The sequence below is a fragment of the Alosa alosa genome, chromosome 7 (assembly GCF_017589495.1).
Source record: "Alosa alosa isolate M-15738 ecotype Scorff River chromosome 7, AALO_Geno_1.1, whole genome shotgun sequence".
Classification (NCBI taxonomy): Eukaryota; Metazoa; Chordata; class Actinopteri; order Clupeiformes; family Clupeidae; genus Alosa; species Alosa alosa.
The window spans coordinates 23,824,871-23,844,813 of NC_063195.1; the positions used below are offsets into that span (position 1 = coordinate 23,824,871).

A 19,943-nucleotide genomic window follows, 5' to 3' on the forward strand; every position below is an offset into this window, starting at 1 on the left:
TCACCTAGCCAGGAGCAAAAGTATCGATCACACTCGTAGAAGCAGATTCGAGCACTTGTATCAATTGACTTGTAGTGGGTGCAAGAAAATCAAAGCGATCTGTAGAATTTTATTAATGAGAAATTATTTCACAGATGCACAACTTCGGATGCATTAGTTCACATTTGGGTTTACAAATGCACGAATGTTGTGCATGTTCTCAGATTATGAAACACGGATGTGCAAATGTGTTTAGCACCAACTCTTTCTGCTTGATTAGAGCAAAAGTGTCAAGTGCATGACTCTTGAAAGTTGTGACTCACAGGATAGGATTTGTGTACTTGTAAAAAGGATTTGTGAACCCGTAGCCCCTATTTTGTGTTAACAAGATATAAAAAAAATATGTACAACTTCAACTTTACTGTTACACATTTATGACTTTAGTGTGCACATGCAAAATCTGCAGTTAAATGTGCTCGTGACTTTTGCACCCAATATACCTTCATAATAAACTGGCTGACTGTTTCCTGTTTGTAGTTTTTCCACCCACCGGCAGATGGCTGCAGGGTTGTCTAGAAAGAGCCATGTCCAGAGCTCCGATTTTTTGTGGGTCATAAAATACAGAAAAGACTGCACCCGAGACACCTTGGACAAGGCAGTCTCCTGGGACCTGCCTGTGCTGGCCGCCCCCGCTTGATACCCTTGATACTCTTTCAGGTAGTCTTCCATGGAATCGGGGAGCTTTATTTTTCTGAGGGCCGAGGCACGGCCCTTACCCTCCAACACCGCCTTGTAGTCTTGCGGCTCCTCTGCAGAGCCGGAGGTGGACGGCCTTGACCCGGAGGACTTCGGCTTGGAGGACTCGGAGCACTTTGGCTTGGAGGACTCGGAGGACTTTGGCTTGCTTGGAGGACTCGGAGGACTTCAGCTTGGAGGGCTGAGGCTCAGGCCCAGGCTCAGAGAGGAAGGCTCTCCTTCTTCAGGCATAGGCTCCATAGCCTCATCGGATTCGTCCGCGTCGGAGGAGGTACTCTGCATTGGCTGTTCTCCCTGAAAATACAAACACAAAAACACACATTTGTAAAGGGAATGTTTGGGGGAATTTTGGGGGAATTTTTGGAAACAAAGGGAATTTTGGGCAGGAAAGTTTTGGAAACAAAGGGAATTTTGGGCAGGAAAGTTTTGGAAACAAAGGGAATTTTGCAGGCCAAGACACTTACCTTAAACTTCCCCAGCCTTCTGATTAGGAGTCTATTTTTCCTCCTTGATGTGGCTAGCTCCCGGGTGAGGGTGTTGTTTTGCGCCTTCAGGGTCTTCACTTCCAGCGTCAGGGTCTTCAATTCCCTCTTGGTCTCGGAGCATTGGGGGCATGTATCTTCTTCTTGTTCATCCTCTTCGTCCGGACGGACCCCCACATCATCTCCCTCGGTGACGTCTATGTCCAGTGTGGACACCATTGGGATCTGCGGGTTTGAGGCCCTCAGTTCAGCAAGGCTGGCCTTGCCCAGCTTCGCCTCCTTAATATAAGCCGCCCTCTCTTGAGTGCTCAGCTCCTTGTGGCCGTTATCGAGGTGCTTATCAAGCCCTGGAACAGTGCAGGGCTCTGTCCTTATTTTAATTCTTCCGTTCCCCATCTTATTGAGGATATCCCTCTCAGTTTTATTTTTTATCTTGTGCCCCCATTCCAAGTGCTGATTTAGGGCTTCTGACACAGGGGGCAGAAGGTGGCCTCTCTGGTCTGCGTCATCTTCTTCTTAATGGATCACTGGCACTGGAACTCTTCTTCTTCTTCTTCTTCTTCTTAATGGATCACTGGCACTGGAACTCTTCTTCTTCTTCTTCTTCTTAATGGATCACTGGCACTGGAACTCTTCTATGACCTGTAAGACAATATAATATCTGTTTCAACCCTCTGTGAGGGAGGCATAAAAGAGTGGACTTAGACCCTTCCAATTTTCCAAGAGTATGAGACACTTTGGAATCTGATTGGGGGGAGCAGGGGGTGGAGGTGCCTCCCCAGGCATGTCTCATATTCTCATCGACAGGAGAGAGCCCTCAGAAGCATTCCTGAGAGCTTAATTTGGTTGCCGTTATTTTTTATAAGTTCAGCTCAAAAATGTTCTCTTTTTTTTCTAAGTGCTCTTTTGTACCCTCTCCTCGATTCCGTGCCGGGGGGGTCAATAATGATACCTCCAGGCCAAGGCGAGCTCCCAGAAAGTGTCTGAAGCCGTCGGACACATTCGCTGGCCTCCCTGGGTCTCCGTTTCTGGAGCCTGCAACTTGACCCTCATATATAATTAAATAAGTCAGGACTTAGGTTTTGAGCGAGTTTTTCCTTTTGGATTAATGAGTCTCTACAGCAAAATAATTAAATAATGACTTAGTCTCTAGAGCGAAATTTCCCCCCATTTTGGTGCTTCCCAGGCTCTCACTAGGCACCCCTATCATTTTGGTAGTGCCAGGGTTAACGCAGGGCCCTGGGGTTTCTTCTGGTGCACTTTTGCACTTGGGGAAATTTCGGACGCCAACCGCCTATTCCCAATGTTCCCTGGGGGGCTTTCGCCCATGGGGAACTTTCGGACTACACACCCCAATCCCAAAGTCACCTCTAGGGGCCTCACACACTTGGGGAATTTTGGTGATGTAAACCACCCCTCCCCATATTTCCCCTGGGCTGTGAGAGGTTGAAAAGAGGCTGTTCTAATACTTGCGCTCATGAAAGGGCTATCCATCGAATGGAAGTTCAGAATGTGTCCGAGGGTTCCCCGGACCCTCATTTGACATTAGAGCGCCCCCAGAAGGATTTTGGGACTCAGGGCACTGTGTCCGTAAGTGCAGAATACATCCCATCTTTCAGGTCCGAAAATGCAACTTGTGTCCGGAGTTCCCCCAAATTCTGTCCCAAAGTGCCCCCATTTCATTTGGGGCCGTATCACGGGCACTTCGGATAGATGACCATGTTACCGAGGGGAATTTTGGGAAGACTTCCCTTACCCACCCTTCTTTCCCCCGAAACGAAGTACGCATCAGGTGTATGCTTCGCGGCCTACCTGTTGCCAACATTCCGAATTACCATTGAACGCGCTTGTGACGTTTCTTTCATTCATTCAAGGCGATAATGGCGGGACAGTCAGCACCGGAGGAGTACTTTTTTAAATATAAGTATTGAGTTTAAACTTGTCTTGAAAAAACGTCTGCTACATTATTATTATTATTACATTACATTTAGCAGACACTTCTTGACCAAAGTGACTGACATATGTCAGCTATATTACAAGGGATTACATTGTCCCCGGAGCAACTTGGGGTTAAGTGCCTTGCTCAAGGGCACAACGGTGGAAGCCGGGAATTGAACCGACAACTTCCAGGCTACTGCACGCTAGCCCATCTCCTTAACCACTACACTACCACCGCCCATAAATTCCCAATCCATTAAGCCCCGTTCAATGCCCAGCTAGCTCCATTCAAACTTAGTCATGTAAACAGTTGTATAGATTATAACATTGAGAAACACACATTCATTCAGATATTATGCACATCCACGCAACACTACTATTCAAGTTAAGTTACTTATCATTGCCCGGCAAGAAGTCCACAATCAATTCAATTGTCTTGCCACGATCTGTGGAGCTTACAGACAACATACGTCTGCTACATATGTAAGTGAATAGAATAGACCTTACACAACTAGTTCATGTTAAAATATGTTGACTAGCCTACATATGGGGCGTTTTTATGAATGTCACTAAATGTTGAGACCTCCACGTCAACGTTAAATTATACCTCTGCAGTACCGATTGTGCTGGTGTTACATGTATGCTACATTAATCCAAAGTAGTAGCCAATTGTAGCTACATTGTAACAGAACCTTATAGGCCTACTTTACTGTTGTAAAAAAAAAATGCTCATCTGACCTCTTGTCTTGTGTTGGGGAGCAAAGAAAATACCGACGCTTTTATAAAGCTGAGGGGGGAGATGGAGCATCTTTTTACTGGTGCCAAGTTCTCCACAACAAGTCCACAATAGCCCATTTGCCCAGTTCTATTTTCACTTACTTGACCATTTAGTCCTCATGGTGTAGTGATATTGATCCTTATAGGCTTTTCTGATAATGAGCTAGTGTAACCAATGGATGGTGATGTGCCCTCTGTCATATTTAACTACCTTTCAGATAGATAGATAGATAGATACTTTATTGATCCTCAAGGGGAAATTCAAGGGTCTCGGTAGCATACAGACATAACACACAACATGCACTTACAGCAGAAGTGGTAAACATAAGTGTAAGTATAAATATAACTAAACTCCACTGTACAATAAAGACAGTAGAAGATAAGACAGATAAGAAAACTAACAAAACTCAGCTTTGAACCCTTAAGACAAGTGTCTTCTATTTCTCTCTCTCTCTGTATGTTCTTAGGAAGTTGCTGGAGAAGATGGAGCTGGCGGACAAAGTGAAGCCTTTGCAAGCAAAAAAATAAATAAATAAATTAAAATTAAAATTAAAAAAATATATATATAAATTATGTACATATAACACATCCTATGCACATTTAAAAGTCATAAAATGTAATGTAAAAGTCATAAAATGTAATGTAAAAGGAAAATAAATACAGGTTTGTTGGAATTTGTTTTGCTGTTGTTGAATGCCATGCTTGACTTCTACAGTAGGATTGCAAGTACCCAGGGAGTGGTGAGGGGGTTGGAGACAAACCCACTGCAGAAACTTGGCCCTGGTTTGTCCTCATGGACGAGGTTTTAGGACAGAGGCCATCCATTCAGCCTCCTGTCTTAATTGCCTTAATCCCTGAGGACAAACCAGGGCCAAGTGGGGCTGTTAATGAAGAGGAGGAGGAGGCGGCAGCTAGGCCCAACAAGAAAAGAAAAGGGGACGACCTCATGGGGCTTATTAGGGAGGACATGAGGCTGCAGAGGGATGCTGAGGAGAGGAGAGAGAACGACAGCAAGGAGAGGATAGAGAGGCTCGACTTGTCGACAAAAAAAAAATGTAAATACATCAACAGTTTAAGTACATTGTTTATTTTGATTATTATTCATTATAATTACTTGGACAATTTTATTTATCCAATGAATGAGTTAATTATTATTTATTAATTAAGATTAAGACTATATACAACTATTTACAATATATACAATAGCTGAACAGGGAGGTCCTGGTCGTGCTGCTGGACCTGGATGGGGTGCCACAATAGTGGGACATCGTCTTGGGGTGGTCTCCAGAGTGATGCATTTTCCACCACATCGTCCACCCACCGGTCTTGCAGGGCTGGCTCAATTGACGGCTGCCATGTCTAAGAATTTGTGTCAAGATATGTCATCAAGACAGACACTCTACTCAACTTCCACAAAACATGTAATATAAAGAAATCTCAATTTAACAACATTTGTAATTTACCTCTAGCGTGGCCAGGTTCCTCCTCCAGGGCATTCACTTCAGCTGACAGTTGGTCCCGCCAGCGTCCACCACTGACAGCCTCCACACCATTCTCCCCCTCATCCTCGGCCACATCCTCCACAGGCACATCCTCCTGGGGCACGACCTCACAAGGCAGATGTTGTGGAGGATGGCACATGCTGTTATGCTGTTATGACCTGAAATGGTACAAAGTTAATGTTAAAAAGTGTAATTTGAAATCAGCTTGTTTGACTTTTCTACTTTTGTTCAAAAAAAAAAAAAAGATTGAGAACTTACGTGCGTGTGGTGCACCATCAGCGTTTGTTGAAAGATGGTCCTAAACTTGTTCTTCATTACTCCGAAGGCACGCTCTACAATGGAGCGTGCCTGGGAATGATGCCTGTTAAAACGCTGAGCTCCCACACCTTCTACCGGCCTTTTGTAGGGAGTGATAAAGGGGAGTGGGTGTTGGAGGCACGGGTACCCACCGTCAGCCAAAATGAAGTGCCCTGGAGGATGATACACTGACTGCCTACACAGTGGGCTGTACCGGAGCACTCATGAGTCGTGGACCGACCCCGGCCAGCCCACATAGGTGTCAATGAAGCGGCCCTGATGGTCACAGACGGCCTGCAGGATGATGGATGGGAACAGTTTCCTATTCCTGTAGCACTGACCATCAGGGCCGCTTGGTGCCTTGATACGTACATGGCAGCCATCGATTGCTCCAGCAGCTTGCTGAAAACTCTGTGTCGAGCCAGCCCTGCAAATCCCTGAGTCTCTGCCCATTTGGGAATTCCACTGTGGGCTAGACCGTCTCATTTAGAAAAAACGTTGGTCCAGCTAAGTCCGGTCTCTGCGGTCACAGAAGACCAGTGCTTGGTAGCACGAATGCTCCGAAGCATCCAGCCCCTGAAATGAGACACGCTCATTGTGTCTTTTGTGTAGTTCACACACAATTGTTGTTCAAACTTTGGAAACTGAAATCTTTTTTTTTTTGGAAACCTAAATGAGTGTCAGACCTCCTTTTTATGTTGCATCAGCGGCGCTGGAACGGTTTGAAAGTGGGGGTGCGGAAAAAAAAGAAGCTGGTTTCGGGCTGGGTTCCCGAATGGGATATTACGATATAAGATAGTCTAATAATAATTTTTAAAAAGTAACAAACATTGTCATTATGTTAGGTGCGTGGTTAGGTGCTGTGTAGTGATTTCGGGTGGTTTCATTCAAACTGATTGGACTGCAAGTAGCGTCTTTTTACACACAGAGTGATTTAGTCTAGGCTACAAGTTCTAAATGAATAATCTGCTAAAATAAACTGCGCCATATATTGACAGACACAGACACAACCAGCATAACCTGATTTTCCATTCAAGGAATAAAGGAGGTATAATAATGATCACAATCTACATTTTCTGTCCTGTGCACGCAGCCAAGCCTTGTCAATTACTGTGATGAAAAGATTTGCACGTAACCTACTTGCTACATTTTGAAGGTTAGCGTAAAAGGTCCCCCGGTAACCTGTCACTGTTTATCCCTGTAAGAAAACGACACTAGAATTAGTTACCCAACTGTGCCTGTTCCCTTTGTGTTTGACATACTTGGTACCAATGGATAGCCCCGTGTCTCCTCTTTCATCTGATATGCTTGCCATATCTATGCGTTCACGGGTTCGTGAGTAATTCAAACGAGAGTAATGGGTGCGCAGGTGAACGCAGAGACTGTAAATATAATGCAATTTGATTTAATTTCATGATTTTTTTTTAATCTTCATACTTTAACGAACAGACAAGTGCGTGATGTCGTTGGAAACCCCCACTTCTGCTCTGTCATGCAATAAAGGCTTCTCGCTGCTATGAACAGTTGCGGAGCAATGTAACAGAGAAGAAAGGGTGTGTTTTTCACGCACTTTGCGTCAATCGGCTTCGAAGGGTTAAAATCTCACGTACCCCCTGGAGTGCCTTCACGTACCCCCATTTGGGAACCACTGAGTGATGCCGTGTCGGTGTTGTGGTCAACAGCTGCCCTTTTTTTTTAGCCCCGAAAAGTGGGGGTGCGTTCACACCCCCTGCACCGGTGCTTCCGGCGCGCTTGGTCACCATACCTTCCTCCCAGTATTTTTTTGCATTTGTTCCTGTTCTTGTTTAAACACACATTGAAAACTTAATAAAAAAAAATCTATTGGAAAACCTAACATGTACCAGTCATCCTTTTCATGCAGTAGTCTCACCAGCCGGCTGAAATATAAGTTATAAGTATTTTATTGAAACAGTTGATTGCTTATTGAGTAACAATTAGAGGTGGATTTTATCGTTCGTTCTCATGACACAGTTCGCGTCGTTCAGTTCGCCAAGATGATTCGTTCTGAATCGTTCGTTCGTTCAGTCGCATTTCCGGTACAACATAGTTCAGCTGTAAATCATGGAATGCAGTTTCTCAGCTCCTCGTTTGTGCAAATGGTCAAATTGTAGCGGCAAATATATAGCTGCAACTTCATGATTATGTGTACTTTTAGACAAAAGGCAGTAGCTAATGTGTTCATTCACCTTGACATTAAATTGACATATTGAAGGTAAATAGAGTAGACAACGGCTAGATCAGCTAATTTCTTTTTTAAAAATGTGTTCATTCATAAAGGAACAAAGACCTAGTAGGCAATGCCGACAAACATGTTTAAAGGCTTGGCAGAAAGATTATTTTGATGAAAAGGTTTCAAATCCCCATTTTGCCTAGGCTACAGAGCCAAAATCACTCTGCTTCTAGCCAAGAACGAGTAACTGACTTAACGAGAACGACAGACCGAACGAACGAGACAGATTGAAGAGACATTTATTTACCTGGCATGACACAGAAAATACAACGACAGCATGCATTTACCATTAGACAGATATTTAAATGTAAATGCCAATATTGAAATGCAAAATGGAATTGTTCATGTAAACCATTATCGTTATTTTTTATCGTATGCTCTCCCACTAGCCCATTTTGTTTTTTTTTTTCATGGAAACGGTTGCTATGCTTTTCACTGAGCGATGCCGTGTCGGTGTTATGGTCAACAACTGCCCTTTTTTTTAGCCCCCGAAAAGTGGGGGTGCATCCCCTGCACCGGTGCTTCCGGCGCGCTTGGTCACCATACCTTCCTCCCAGTCTTTTTTGCATTTGTTCCCGTTCTTGTTTAAAAACACATTGAAAACTTAATAAAAAAAATCTATTGAAAACCTAACATGTACCAGTCATCCTTTTCATGCAGTAGTCTCACCAGCCGGCTGAAATATAAGTTATAAGTATTTTATTGAAACAGTTGATTGCTTATTGAGTAACAATTAGAGGTGGATTTTATCGTTCGTTCTCATGACACAGTTCGCGTCGTTCAGTTCGCCGTTCTCATGACACAGTTCGCGTCGTTCAGTTCGCCAAGATGATTCGTTCTGAATCGTTCGTTCGTTCAGTCGCATTTCCGGTACAACATAGTTCAGCTGTAAATCATGGAATGCAGTTTCTCAGCTCCTCGTTTGTGCAAATGGTCAAATTGTAGTGGCAAATATATAGCTGCAACTTCATGATTATGTGTACTTTTAGACAAAAGGCAGTAGCTAATGTGTTCATTCACCTTGACATTAAATTGACATATTGAAGGTAAATAGAGTAGACAACGGCTAGATCAGCTAATTTCTTTTTTAAAAATGTGTTCATTCATAAAGGAACAAAGACCTAGTAGGCTATGCCGACAAACATGTTTAAAGGCTTGGCAGAAAGATTATATTGATGAAAAGGTTTCAAATCCCCATTTTGCCTAGGCTACAGAGCCATAATCACTCTGCTTCTAGCCAAGAAAGAGTAACTGACTTAACGAGAACGACAGACCGAAGTGAAACAGGTGGGTGGTCTTGGTGTGAGAACGAACGAACGAGACAGATTGAAGAGACATTTATTAACCTGGAATGACACAGAAAATACAACGACAGCATGCATTTACCATTAGACAGATATTTAAATGTAAATGTCAATGTTGAAATGTAAAATGGAGTTGTTAATGTAAACCATTATCGTTATTTTTTATCGTATGCTCTCCCACTAGCCCATTTTTTTTTTTTTTCATGGAAACGGTTGCTATGCTTTCATGCCCCTCACTGGCTAATTCGATGAGAACGTTTTAGAAACAATGCAGACAACAGCATACGATTGGTTTGGCTCTCGCCTTAGGAAGCTGGGCCATAGGCATTCACAGCAGCACTAGGTCAGTGTGATTCAGCGACGAACGAAAGAACGAACAAGAACTGGAAAGGCAAATCAGTTCAGGTCGTTCATTTTAAAGACCCGTTCGAACGAACTGATTCGTTTGCGACCGACCCACCTCTAGTAACAAGTGTGTTATTGAAACAGTGGGTGTCTTATCTTGCAGTATTGATCAAACTTTTTAGCCTATGTGTTTTTGACATGTTTATGGCTTATTCTTAAAATGTTACCAAGCGAACTGAAAAGGACACTGGATCTAATGTCCACACATAAAAAGGATACAAAATGCATAGCCTATGTTTTGACAATGTAAGTAAAGTATATGTAGCGTGATACAGGCAAATGTAGGAATCCAATAACAGCTTAATGTCCAGCAAGGAAACAAACGTTCAATGTTAGAACTACCAAAGAATATATTTTAGATCGATGTTGCAGACCAATTATACTCGCAATATGTAATTGACACTATAATGTAAGCATGCTAACACGTAATAACGCTCGTTTTTGGTTTGTTGTAATGTTTCCCGTTCAATAACGCACTCGCTGCTGTCTATTCCATTGAAATAACACTACACGCAAAGAGCTGTTTGGAACTGTTGAAGCGTACGTGAACCACATGACCGCGTGTCGGCGACTTCAAAGAGTGTCGCAACTCTCTTTTTCTATGGCTCTGGGTTGCCCTAGTCAGGACGAGTTATGACTCACAGTTGCTGAAAAGTTTTGAAATTTACTTTGATGATTTAGTAGGTGTAAAATATTGAATAAAATGTTCTGCTGTTTGGAACTGTTGAAGCGTACGTGACACATGACCGCGTGTCGGCGACTTCAAAGAGTGTCGCAACTCTCTTTCTATGGCTCTGGTGGAAACGATCAAAAGCCAACATACATGGAAGCGACTTCAGGCCGATAACATTGATAAATGGGAAGATTTCATGCTGATCTGAAACCGACATCAGGTAGATTTATGTGTGCTGTCTGAGTAGGTGCCGGAAGTTTCCCATTCATGTCTCCCATTGACGTTTTGGAAAAATCCGTATCTAAAGAGTTTTGGAGCATGTCTTAGGCTAAGCTATGGCGTAACTCATAAGCATGCAAAATATCATGTCAAAGGTACAAGACTGTCCACATATTTTCATTTCCGTGTTTAGGAACTACTACTACTTATCCCATAAACCACCACGCCTCACTGAAAATATATATATATATATATATATAATATATATATAGCAAGGCACAACCGGTGCAAATTGCCATTTGAACAACTTCCAACTGGCGACAGCAAGTGATTTTTATATAGGGAATGTGATTGATATGACTCAGTATAAAGGCTACAGTAGCCTAGATAATGTTAACTAGCATTACCAACCTCCCTGCACAACTCACCACAACTTTGTAGGTCTTGTTCCTCATGTTGGCCCTTACAAAACCCACAAGCTGACTCGGACACACAACAGTCAATAATGTGACCCGATTTAAAGGGACACCAGGCAACGTTTTCGTGTTAATTAATCATCTTCGTAAGTCGGTATATGGTTAAATGACTCATTACGGGGCGAATGAAGGCTCTCTCGCCCGCCCCTACTGCCTGTAGGAAGAATATCCCACTTGCAAGTTCGGTGTATCCTACCTGCCGAACCTCAGTCTCACAAAGTCTCAGACATCGCAAGAAGCAGGATCCTGCATCCCCAGCACATAGGCAGGCTAATGAAACACTAGCGATTCTTGCAAACGTGTGTATAATAGCAGAGCCGGAATAGAAGAATAATGGCCTCCTTACACCAAACAACTTTGACAAGATTTGGGAAAGATTCAAAGACTGGAGTCTTTTGAGTAAAGCTTGAATGGGGGGCATTAGTTAAAAGACTGCAATCTTTTAAGAATCTTTCCCAAATCTTGTCAAAGTTGTTTGGTGTAAGGTGGCCATAAGCAGCGAAAGCCCTTGACGGAAGATGCAAAGAAAAGGAAAAGAGCTTCAGACCGAGCGAGGGCTTGCACACCTATCGTAACGTACAGACGGTAGGGGGAACTTCATAGAGAAAAAGCATCAGGCTTGCCTGGTTTCCCTTTAAAGTGGCTTCACCCCTTTGGACTCACTAAAACATAATATATTTCATACCGTTGCAGACATGCAATGTTGGAAATGCTAACGGTTAGCCTGTCAGCTACTTGAAAAGTTTGAGTTTAAACTAACATTTACAGTGGTCTATTTGATAGTGTATTGGCCCTGACTAAGTTTGTGTGATGTATAAACGACATTCCTTGTAGATACTAGTACCAATGTTCGTCAAGAAAGTTTTTAATCACATTAAGATTTTCGCCATAGGCAGTAAAAGACTCCACCATCTTGGTCAACAATTTTGCTGAGAAAGTTTCAAACCATTACCATAACGGCCTTTCCACCAATCAGAGGCATCACTGTAACCTGGAAAGTCCAGACCCTGATAATCTAGAAAGATTAAGGGTCTGGCAAAGAACAATGTAATGGCCCAACTCGAGGGGCGGCAACAAGCATGCTTTTAAAAATATCCATTTTTCAAACACTAAGAAGGCTCGACATAACATGAAACTTTGATTGAAGCATCATCAGTGTCTCTACATATGAACTCGAGCATTGAGAACATTGTTCGTGTACACATAGTTTACTAAAAAGAAAGATTTTAGACAACTCACTACTTGCAACATGGCAGCGAGCAGAAAAAACAAGTGAGTTGTTCAAAACCTTTCTTTTAGTAAACTCTGTGTACACCAACAATGTTCTCAATGCTCGAGTTCATGTGTAGAGACACTGATGATACTTCGATCAAAGTTTCATGTTGTGTCGAGCCTTCGTAGTGTTTGAAAAATGGAGATTTTTTAAATGCATGCTTGTTGCCGCCCCTCGGGTTGGGCCATTACATTGTTCTTTGCCAGACCCTTAATCTTTCTAGATTATCGTACACTTCGTATTGTTTGAAAAATAGCGATTTTGACGCGATTGTATCAAAAAAGTAGTGGCAAAGGTCATTTCACCCGAAAACGACAACGCATACAAGCTTAAAAAAAAAGAAAGTGCCGCTTTGGACGTACTTATGCATTTATATAAAAGTTTGACTTGGGTACATTCACAAAGTTACGCAGATGAAACGTGCGATTGTTTGCTGATAAGATGCACGCTTACTTGTTATGGGCGTGATGCAGAGAAACTTCTCTGTATGACGAAACGCCAGTTGTTATGATTGGTTCAAAGCGGTTCAAAGGAACTCCAATGATTGTAAATCTCAAACTGTGCCCTCCCACCCGGAAATAAATGTACGCCTATGGATCTAGGCCAGACTCTCTGCTAAGTCAGGGTCTCCAGGCTACATGCAAATAGTGACGTGAACAATATAAAACCAATAGTGACTTCTCTCCAACACCAAACAGGAAGGGGCAAAGTAGGCGACAGCTAAGGACCTGATGAAACCCATTAATTAGATCATTTGTTATTTAGTTTCTTATACATCTTTAGTTGGCTCTTCCACGCGACAGAAGAACTCTATATCGGTTAGGGATGTCACGCATGAAACAATGCTGCAAAAAAAAAAACACGAAAATATGACTGAGTTTAGTAGGCTATCATTTTAGTTCCCGTTGATATCTATTGCACGATGGGTAATAATTTAAAGGAATCTAGTTGCAGTCTTGTAAATAGTGACCCTGCAAGATCCCTAGTCATTGCAAAATCATAGTTTGTGACTTAAAACTCTATTACTTGTCTTTAGATGTGAGAGGGTCTGAGACTGTAGTCTTTCAAAAATCTTTTCCAAATCTTTGCAAAGTCTGTCATAGGCTACCATAAAACTCTAGCCTGGGCTTTTATTTTCTCAAATCGCCAAACTGCACCAGCTAGAGACCAGAGACAGGCTTTTAATTCCCTTTACATAAAACTTTTCCTTTGCAAAGATGGAAAATATTATCGAATTAATTATTTCAAACACACTGAATCTGTTGACAATTACGGATCATCATTCATTTAGTGTTGAGATGTTGTTCATTGAGTGAGATACAGTAAGATACAAATAGCGGGGATAGCCAGAACAGATGAAACACATTTTAATCAAACGATAATCGATTCGATACCGAAATCGCGACACTCATATCCACGAAACTGTGTCGCGGTGTGAAAAGGCAGAACCACGACACACCCTTTCTAGTGTTTCAGGCAGTGCTTTGCAGCTTACGCGGCCGCACAAGTAACACACATCTCTCGCTTTACTTACCGGTAGCCTACGTTGTCCAAAAATAAATAAATAAATAATAATTTCATGCCTCTCATTGCTTTCATTGTAGACTATGTGTGCAACTTTACCAAACAGTATAGAAGTAAACCCCCCTCTCCTTGTCCCGCTCAATGAACATGAGTGACTCGGTCAACACAAATACATCCAAATACATTCACAATGGTGAAAGCAAGGACGCTTAGAAGACGACTACTGTAGCTAAATTACTATTAAATCCGCTTAGCATCATTAGCATGCTGCACATATTTGTTTAAAACTCTTGCATTGACTGATAATCACAATACCAACGTTTCCCAAAAAGGCCTGTCCCAAGGAGAACAAGTATTACCTTGAAACTTAAACACACATGGGAAAATGAACAGTCCAATCAGTAGACTATGATAAGCTAGGCAACTATATGCCACTTTGTTTACAATATTTCCAGGCTTCAACCAGACAGCTGAATTAAAGAGGTAGAGTTGTAATAAAAATAGTAGGCCTAGGCTATGGGCTAATCTGCATAAAGTGTGCTGTCATATCAGACATTCAGTAAAATCTTTTTATATCAGGATATAAAATAATACAGATGTATTATACTGTATTATAATGTTTAGGGTTGGGCACCGAAACACGGTTCTAATATGGCACCGGTGCCGACGCAAACGGTAGTAACTGCATCGAATAACAACGTGGATTTTGGTGCCTCATTTCAGTGCTTAAAGTGTTTTTTTTTTATTTATTTTTTATACGAGGCATCACTGCATGTCATGCGCCATCTCTAACGTCTTGCTCTGATAGCAACACACCCAAATAGAGTTAGCTAACATATGATAAACACTGGATGTATAAACCAGAGTGCACCACAGGCGAGTGGACAGTGTTTGACAGCTTGCGTGAACCCAAGTAGCTTACTTTAAAGCGATATCGCGAGCTCCTGTCAAAATCTAGCAGTGGACCTAACTACACACAAGCAAAAGGCTATGAAACAACATCAACAGTAGGCTAGCCTATACGTTACACAATATCCTTGCTAATGCGCTAACTGACATTTATTTGAAATGTTATTAGCAAAGTTGTAAGGTGAAAACTTTATTTCACGGTGTGTTAAACAACATAATGGCATGATATTAATCTTTCATGTGCATGAGGCTATAGCATCACAATGAATATGAAGTTCATGTTAAAAGTTAGCTGGCAAAAACATAAATATGTAGGTTACATACCTGATGTCACTGAGCTGTCAGACGCTACGAAACCATCTCTGTACATTATCGCTAATTAAACTCAGTTGACTGGTGTTAGCGCATAGCCATAGTTGCTGTTAAAATGCCTACTAGTAGCCTAGAAATCTAGACGCACCCTAGCAGCGGCAAATTAATTTGCTCAGCCTGTACGTCTATTATCAAACCATAGGGATTTCTATTGACTGACACCGTGGACGTCATCCAATCACAGCGCTCTATTTTGTTAGAGAGTCTTAAGGCGGGCTTAACAGGATATCGACAGTCCTGCGACGGTGAACAACAAGGAAGGTAGCTATGGCGAACTTAAGAGCGGTTGTTTGAATCGGCGTTAAGCGCCAACTTTGGAGGAGTTGGACTTGTGCTTTTTTCTTTGAAAGTTGAGCAACACAATGCACTTAAGTCATTCCTTTCGAAGAAGGATGTATTTGCCGTTTTGCCGACTGGATAACGGATATGGTCGTGAAGGCTGGCCTATTGCATGCCTAGGCAGTTTGAAAGACAATTCTCTGCCCACCCCTTGGATTAAGCGAGGTGAATGGTTCGATTCCAGACTACATTTCAGTGATATAGGATGGCCCGCCAGGCTACTTAGGTATGGCTAGTACCTACAAAACAAGAGCAATATTAGTGGGTAATACACATATTTTGCTGGAACAATCTAAAACAACAATCCTGACTTAAATACTGAGCTACTTGTCATTTAATATGCAGTAAGGTTGACAAAGACAAATTACCTGCAGACAACGTCCATGCAGAAGAACGTAATGTTTGCCCTCTCTCCCAATTCTTTTTGCAAAAACATAGGATATGCAAATATTTCCCCATGATAGTGGTTCAGTCCCCGCAATAATATCCCGTGTCTGATTGATAAAAGACAATGTGGTTAATGATCAACTTACACACAAAGGGCCCAAGTTTAATAACAGTATAAAAAAACAGTATGGGCTTTTTTTTCACCCCCGGACATGTGCAGATCCTTCACTACGCTATCAACATTTCTCACTCAGTCTGGGCAGGGAATTTGCATTCACCAGTCACGTATGACCAGTATTGAAATCTAACTTATCTGATGGCTGATATGTGTCCAGAAACCTTAAGTGAACTGTTATTACCTATCCTCTAGAGGAAATTCTTTCTCTGCATGTAATGCATTCGGGACTACTATTAATGCATGTGTGAAGGAAACTAGTCTTCATATAAACAGATAGATAGATAGATACTTTATTGATCCCCAGGGGAAACAAAGTGCAATAAAAGTATACCCTATCCAAATCGCGCATCAACAACATGATAAACAATGTTGTCATTTTATGTGGCCATGTAAAAGGTGTTTTTTTTGGCAAGGTGATCCAGGTGGGTGATCTGGGACCCACGGTGCAAAATGGCCCATAGATTGTAATCTATGGAGTGGCCAGGTATTGCAAATTACCCAGGATCGGCACACTACAACTTCATTATTGCACAATCACCTGTCCCTTCAGTCTTTGAGGGAGATAACGGGTATCTGATATAGGGGGATGAAAGTGAATATTGAACACCTTAAAAAGCCTTGGACTACACTGAACAAAATATTGCAAGACACACGTAAAAGGTTGAACAAAAAGTTAAATAGTGATGTGATGACAGTTTTGTCATAACTCATGCAGATCAGACTTTAAAGGGATTGTGAATCCATGGTAATTTTGCTTTGCTCTAACTAACCCCTTCATTAATTACATTCATTAATAACATACCGTTCAGATGACACTGTGCAGGCGCGGAGGGGGAAAAGTCCATACAGTTTGTCGATAACTTAATGAAACTTGGACCCAAAGAATTGCTCAAAACCTTTTATTCAAAGCTTACTGCCATTTGCATACATCCTCGCACACACACTCTATTTCTCTGTCTCTCTCTCTCTGTCCCTCTCTTTCACACAAAGTCACATTTCTCGTTTTTTACTGCACATCAAATCACATTCTGATGTATGTCTCCACAACATGAATGGCAAATGGCACTGTACAATAATATTCTTCTGAGATGCCAACATACCTGCAGACTGCCACCTGCAAACCCTCTTCATTGAATCTTGAGACCCCACATGTCCCACTGTCATTGGCCTGTGAAGTCAGCTGTTACTCATTTGGACTAATAAAGACACACCTTGCACACATCTTACACATATGATGAAAACAGATTGTGGCATGCAGAATCAAACTTACTCTTGATCCTCGTCTTTTGCTATAAACAAGCCCTCATATAAAGACGGTTCCTCCGTTCTGTATATTGCAAATGATCACAACACATTACTCTTCATGAAACTATTTCAATGACAATGTTGTTGTTCAAATATCTACATTAATGTCCATGTAATATTTACATACCCCTTTGATTTTTGGATAATGTTTCCGGTTGCCATCACAGCATACGGCCAACATATCAGGTTGACAGGCTGGACAGCAAAAAGGGTCAACTTCAGACATTGTGTCCTCGGTGTGCTTGCATAAGCAGTATTCGAAGTAACTCCTCTGAAACATGTCTGCACAGACAAAATAAGAAACAAAGAATTACAAGTACAGTCATAATTGTATCACAATGCGATTCAGGCAGACTTACCCTTCCTTTTTGAACAGACTGGTGCTCCAGAAGCTTTAAAAAAGCATGCCTTGAGAAGGAGGTAGCTGACAACTTTAAATTGGAAAACACTTCAAATACGTCAGATGAATATACAGTCAGGCAGTTGGCAGTGCTTGGCCAGTAATTATAGCGTAGGAGGTCCTTTACCCCTGGAGTCCATTCTTTCTTGCAGGTAGAGCAGAACTTTAGGGGCAAACACATCTCATATCGTCCTGTGAAAAAACAGACACATTAGACTAAGGGTGTTTCACAGACAAAATTGTGGTAAAGTTGATTGATAATAGTCAGTATTTGACATGACATTTAACATTTGTAATTTACTAGTATATTGATGAAGTGAAACAACTTTGCCATGCTTTCAGATTTTAATTTGGGGTGCAGGTTCTGTGTTACTGAAACAAAAAGTGGGACTTCCAGAACATACCATTCATGGTGACCACTGCAATATGCCTCCCAGTGCTGACTTCAGCCTCTTCAGTGCACCCACATATTACACTTTGGGTAGGCAAAGGCAACTGGTGTACTGCAATACAGATTTTTGTTTTTTTGTTACAATAGTGATACAATAGAAACCCCACCTCCAACATCCACAAAGTTGGCCAGATCACTATACCATAATGTCACTATCACTGCTTTCTGACAAAAAAAAAAAAAATGTTTTAGCATGTATCAAACATAATTAAGAGTTTCCTTTGACAACCAACACACAATATTTGTGGAATCTTTACTAGTGTACAGAAATTTTGAATGAACATACCCTGTTCACAAAAGTGAGGCTGGCCATTCCCATCCACCACCACTGCCTTTGTATTGGGAATAGGCTCAAGGTAGCCATGGAATATTGCCACCCTGTCATGGAAGACATGCCTAATGTGAACCTCTCTGTCACACTTGCCACAGAGGTACTCAAAGTCTAGTGGGACGCACTCCAGGCACCGAATAACTGCCTTCCCTGCAAGGCATTTCTGGCACGTTTCTGTTGATGTTCTCTGTGCCGAGAGTTTGGCATCTAGGAGTACAGGCCTTGTTAGTTTTGCCCTGACTCCAGCGAGCACCTGGCGTGGTGTCCAGGCCGTCCGTCTCTCCTGTTGCCACTGGAGCTTCAGAAGCAAGATAACAGCAATATTTTCAGATACAAAGTTTTTGTAAAGTTTTACATTGGATTACTCAAACAACAGCAATATCAAATTTCATACAAATGTAAGTAAGCTGATGAAAATTGGTCTCACCCGGGCCTCAAGGAGTAGCGCATCACATATTTCGCCATGTAATCCCTGATCTTAGCAGGATCAGAAAAAAGCCTCAGGGTTTTTGGCATTTCAGACTGTTGGATAGCCTAGAAATCTAGACACACCCCTAGCGGCAGCAAATTACATTTGCATTTGCTGCCAGGGCTAGTCTAGCAACTCTCCGTTTGCTTGTGAGCTCCAGAAATCGAAACTAAATCAGGCCAATGAAATCGTGTATAGAGTCGTTAGGTGGGCTTAACATAATGATTGATGGCAGAGTTGCAACGGTTTGGCTTGAATTCCCTGCTACTTGAAAACAAATAAGATGAATGTTGCTGTTGGCGAACAGTGTGACACGAGTTAAGCTTTTATGAAGTTGGCAAACGTTTGAACTAGCCAACTAACTCCGCTGGTTGGAAACACATGGGACTCATAGCGCTGCCGCTGTCCTATTGCGTGCAGAGGGAATTTGAAAGACAACTGATTATCCCGCCCCTCGGACTGAGCACTGCGAACGGTGAGTTTCCAGACCCTACATTTTAATGTAGGTCTGGCTCGTCAGGCTAACAGTTGGACAATACAGACACAAAATACAGATACACAAAATAGAGGAGCGTGTGTGTGTGTGAGAGAGAGAGAGAGAGAAGTAGTAGGAGAGTAAGAGAGAGAAGCAGTAAGGGAGAGAGTGATATATATAGAGAATGGCTCTTAAAAGTGTCTTTGTTCTTGTTTGTTTTAAAATGATCTGTAACAAAGACCAAAAAAAAATAATTAGAATGATATTTTGAATGAATATTTCTACATTCATTAGCAAAAATGATAGATGATAGATGTGATGTTATTACTAATCACCTGCCCCCCCCCCCCAAAAAAAAAAAAAACCCTGCCCCCCAAGCGTCTGTGTGTGGAGAATCCCTTTAAAGGGACACCAGGCAAGCCTGATGCTTTTTCTCTACGAAACTCCCCCTCGCTCGGTCTGAAGCTCTTT

The 19,943-nt window shown here is 42.0% G+C and overlaps 1 protein-coding gene across 3 annotated transcripts in view; it reads right to left on the reverse strand.

Annotated features, from left to right (window-relative positions):
- Positions 1–463: 463 nt before the first annotated feature.
- LOC125298417 overlaps positions 464–19,943 on the reverse strand; it is a 31,283-nt gene continuing 11,803 nt past the window's right edge. Inside the window, exons 1-10 of one of the 3 annotated variants that reach the window (XR_007194205.1) lie at positions 18,956–19,175; positions 18,484–18,826; positions 18,151–18,249; positions 17,706–17,938; positions 17,474–17,628; positions 17,312–17,368; positions 17,142–17,209; positions 15,845–15,970; positions 1,200–1,859; positions 464–1,029 (exon numbers count right to left, since the gene is read on the reverse strand). Coding sequence is in view for 2 of the 3 variants with exons in the window: in XM_048249126.1 (XP_048105083.1) it covers positions 904–1,029; positions 1,200–1,613 (540 nt within the window). In the remaining variant the exon portion in view is untranslated. Of the gene's footprint in view, positions 1,030–1,199; positions 1,860–5,395; positions 7,062–15,844; positions 15,971–17,141; positions 17,210–17,311; positions 17,369–17,473; positions 17,629–17,705; positions 17,939–18,150; positions 18,250–18,483; positions 18,827–18,955; positions 19,176–19,943 lie in introns of those variants that run through there. The other 2 variants (XM_048249126.1, XM_048249127.1) reach the window with 2 other exon arrangements.